Here is a 3,344-nt window from a genome sequence, read left to right on the forward strand (position 1 = left end):
TGAGTTTGAGACAAGCCTGGGATACAAAGTGAGCTCAAGGCCAGCCTGAACTGCATAGCAAGACCCTGTCTCAAAAAGACCGGAAAAAAAAAAAAAAATTATATATACATAAAAAACAAAAATTCAGAGTAACTGTAATTTGGATAATCATGAACTGCACTATGACATTCATTTATACTATCATATTGTTTACTTAAATGTCCTAAATCCAGACAAAGATTCTTGGGGACAGCGACTTTTGCTTGACAAATTCTCAAAATAGTCTTGTGTCCCTAAAAAACAAGCACTGACCACAGGAGTGGGTGTCTTTGAAACGCCAGGGCTGGAGCCTGGCATCTGCACTCTAACATTCCTCTAGATGATTTAAGAGAAGTGGTGCAAAGACTACTTCAAGAAATAGTTTCTTTGACGAAGTGAACACTACCACTTGTATTTAACTGGCCCCTACTATGTTTTGCTAACATGAAGGTTTCCTATCATTTTTCCTTTTTTGTTTTAAAAAGTGGGCAAGTTCAAATCCATGGGGTCTTGTGAGACAAAGCTAACCAGAAAGCAGCAGTAATGCATGTTTTTAAACCACATCTGCCTTTAAGCAATCCAGAATTTAAAGTATTGTCGTAAAATAAGACAAAATGGGACAGAAAGAGTCTCAATATGGTCTCAAAGTATGAAAAGAATAGTCATCATCAACCTTTCTTTTCACATTGGATGTACTAAAATAGCTTCAGTTTCGGACATAAAGTCTATTGCGCGGTTACCTCAGCACTTCCTGGAACAGAAAAAAGGCTAAAAATTACAATAAAAGCCCTTACTCCTCTCCAAAGTTCCAAACAAAATGGACAGTGATAACCACAAATTTTGCAGTTCTTTAAATTTTTTCCTCTTACGCCTTTTTTTACTTAAATCAAGTAATTTTCCCATAAAGCCTCCTCTCCTCTATGCTTCCCTTCTTTTTTAATTTAAAAAAAAAAACCCTCCCCTTTATATTTCTTGGTGCCAAGAAGCACTTTCCCTATTTAGCAACTTCCTACACCATCTGAAGTAAAGTACACTGACTAGATGCACACAGTATGCAAATTAACGTCCTTTTACAGGAGCCTCCTCCAAGCAGAGAACAACTTCTTCCATCTGAACATTATTTGGAGGAGTTTCTATCCTTCTGAAGAAAATGACATTTCCAGTTTGTTTCTTAAGAAAACAAACAGCCGGGCGTGGTAGCACACGCCTGTAATAAGGGAGGCTGAGGCAGGAGGATTGTTGCGTGTTCCAGACCAGCCTGGGCTACAAAGTCAGCTCAAGGTCAACCTGAACTGCACAGCAAGACCCTGTCTCAAAAAGATAAAAAAAAAGAAAGAGAAAAAGAAAAAGAAAAAGAAAAAGAAAAAAGAAAACAAACAAACAAGGCCAGACTGACAAGGCCTGCCCCATGGTTAATCTTCCCCAACTCTGATCTTTTCTTGCAAAATACATTCAGAATATTGCTAAATAGGTACATCTCATTTTAGGCTAATTTTTTTGTTGCTCTAACCCCAAACATTTTCCTTTGCTAATGACCAGTGAAGAAAATTACTGTAACCAAAAAATTCAAGGGCAGGAGTCACAGCTAGGTGACCTGATAGAAAAGCCACAATACTTGGGAGTCTTTTAATCTTGTAAGTGAGGTACCTGTGCTTGTGAAGAAGAAGAACCAGGAGCCAAATGTAGCATAGAATCACGCCACACACTTCCGTCATGGCGAAGGCCCACGGGATTCTGGGAACGCTGCAACAGAAAAAAATCTGAACTGAAGAGAAGGTGCTACTCTTTATAATAAGAGACTCACCTAATAATAATTTTTGAATTGTTTTATATCCTTTCTTTCTCAAGGGATAGTATGTGGAGATCCTAGGGAGAAAACCTGTTTCATAAGGCATCCTGTTTACAAGAAGTTGTTTGTTGCCTGAGATCCCTGTAAACTCATTAGACCTGACTCTCCCAATACTCAACCTGTCTGCCAGCAGAGGCGCTGTTCTCAGCTCAGCGCCGGTGCCCTCCACAAACACACGGTGTCTTAAGAGAGAAAAGATGGAACACAGACTCTTGCAAGCAGTGGGACATCTGAAGACACCCAAGCATTCACCTTGGACGCCTCAGGGACCTTGCTCACTGAGGCAGGAAATGTCCAGAGAACTCTGACCACTGAGGTTTACTAAGATCTTTCCACCAAACATTCCTTGCCTTCTCTGCTCCTACAGACGGCCTTCCACCCTCTGTCTGCTTGCACCCATGCACAACCAATTCCATGCCATGTTGTCTTTACACAGCCTGGTGGTCTCAGTTGTACCTTCCTTACAATCCCCAGTCACTGTTCTCTGTAAAGAAGTAACATTTCTCTGCCAACCTAAAGTACAACAGATCTGCATACAGGACCTCCCACAAAGAATGGGAGAGGCCTCCTTCATAAGTGATATGTTTATTTCAGAATTCAGACAATGAAGATTTGAACTTGACTTTTTCATATTTCTGTAGCAGCCAGGTGTGGTGATGCATGCTTGTAATCCCAGCACTTGGGAGGCTGAGGCAGTAAGATCACCCTGACTTTGAGGCTGGTCTCAAAGGCCAGCCTGGGCTACATAGAAAGACTGTCTGGAAACAGAAACAAATCTGTAATTAGAAAATTTCCCTTATGTTCTTATGTGAAACAACTCTTTCCTAGTAAGGTCAGACAAATAAGGCAATAGTAGGTTTTGTTTGCAAGTAGAAAACAACCTTTCTTTCTTTCATTCTTTCTTCCTTTCTTTCTATCCTTCCTTCTTTCTTTTGAGACAAGGTTGCACTACGCAGTTCAGGGTGGACTTGAACTTACTATGTAACCTAGGCTGGCCTCAAACTCACTGTGATCCTCCTGCCTCAGCCTCCTGAGAGTTGGGATTACAGGCGTGTGCCACCATACCTGGCTTGTTTTTAACTTCTTTTTTTCTGGTGGTCTTTGGTTTTGTATCCCTGTTTTAGTCTATCTTTTCTACTTATTACTCTTTGCCCCTTACAAATCCACAGTTCCTGTGACTATTCACTAGTAAGACAGGTAACACTAAGCAAGAGAAGTGGAGGAAAGAAAAGGGCCGTGGGGGTTAGGAAGGAAGTAGGGAAGGAAGAAAGGCGGAAACAGTTCAAATAAATCCAGTAGAGTAGTATTGATGGCTTTATTTTTGCTTTGTACATTTCAACTAACAACTTTTATACTGTATATGACATGTTAATGTTACAACTAAGAAAATAAAGGTATTTTTCAAAAAAGAAAATACAAAGTCTGAAAGAAACACTATTAAGGCCAGACATGGTGGCCCTGGCCTGTAATCCCAGCA

The 3,344-nt window shown here is 40.4% G+C and overlaps 1 protein-coding gene across 1 annotated transcript in view; it reads right to left on the minus strand.

Moving 5' to 3' along the window:
• Samd8 (sterile alpha motif domain containing 8) overlaps positions 1-3,344 on the minus strand; it is a gene marked incomplete at its 5' end in the record, with an annotated part of 68,287 nt that overhangs the window by 18,139 nt on the left and 46,804 nt on the right. The window contains 1 exon segment of the mRNA XM_005389922.2: positions 1,666-1,761. Within this exon segment, the coding sequence (XP_005389979.2) occupies positions 1,666-1,761 (96 nt within the window).

The sequence above is a fragment of the Chinchilla lanigera genome, unplaced genomic scaffold (genome assembly GCF_000276665.1).
Source record: "Chinchilla lanigera isolate Chin_1 unplaced genomic scaffold, ChiLan1.0 scaffold00036, whole genome shotgun sequence".
NCBI lineage: Eukaryota > Metazoa > Chordata > Mammalia > Rodentia > Chinchillidae > Chinchilla > Chinchilla lanigera.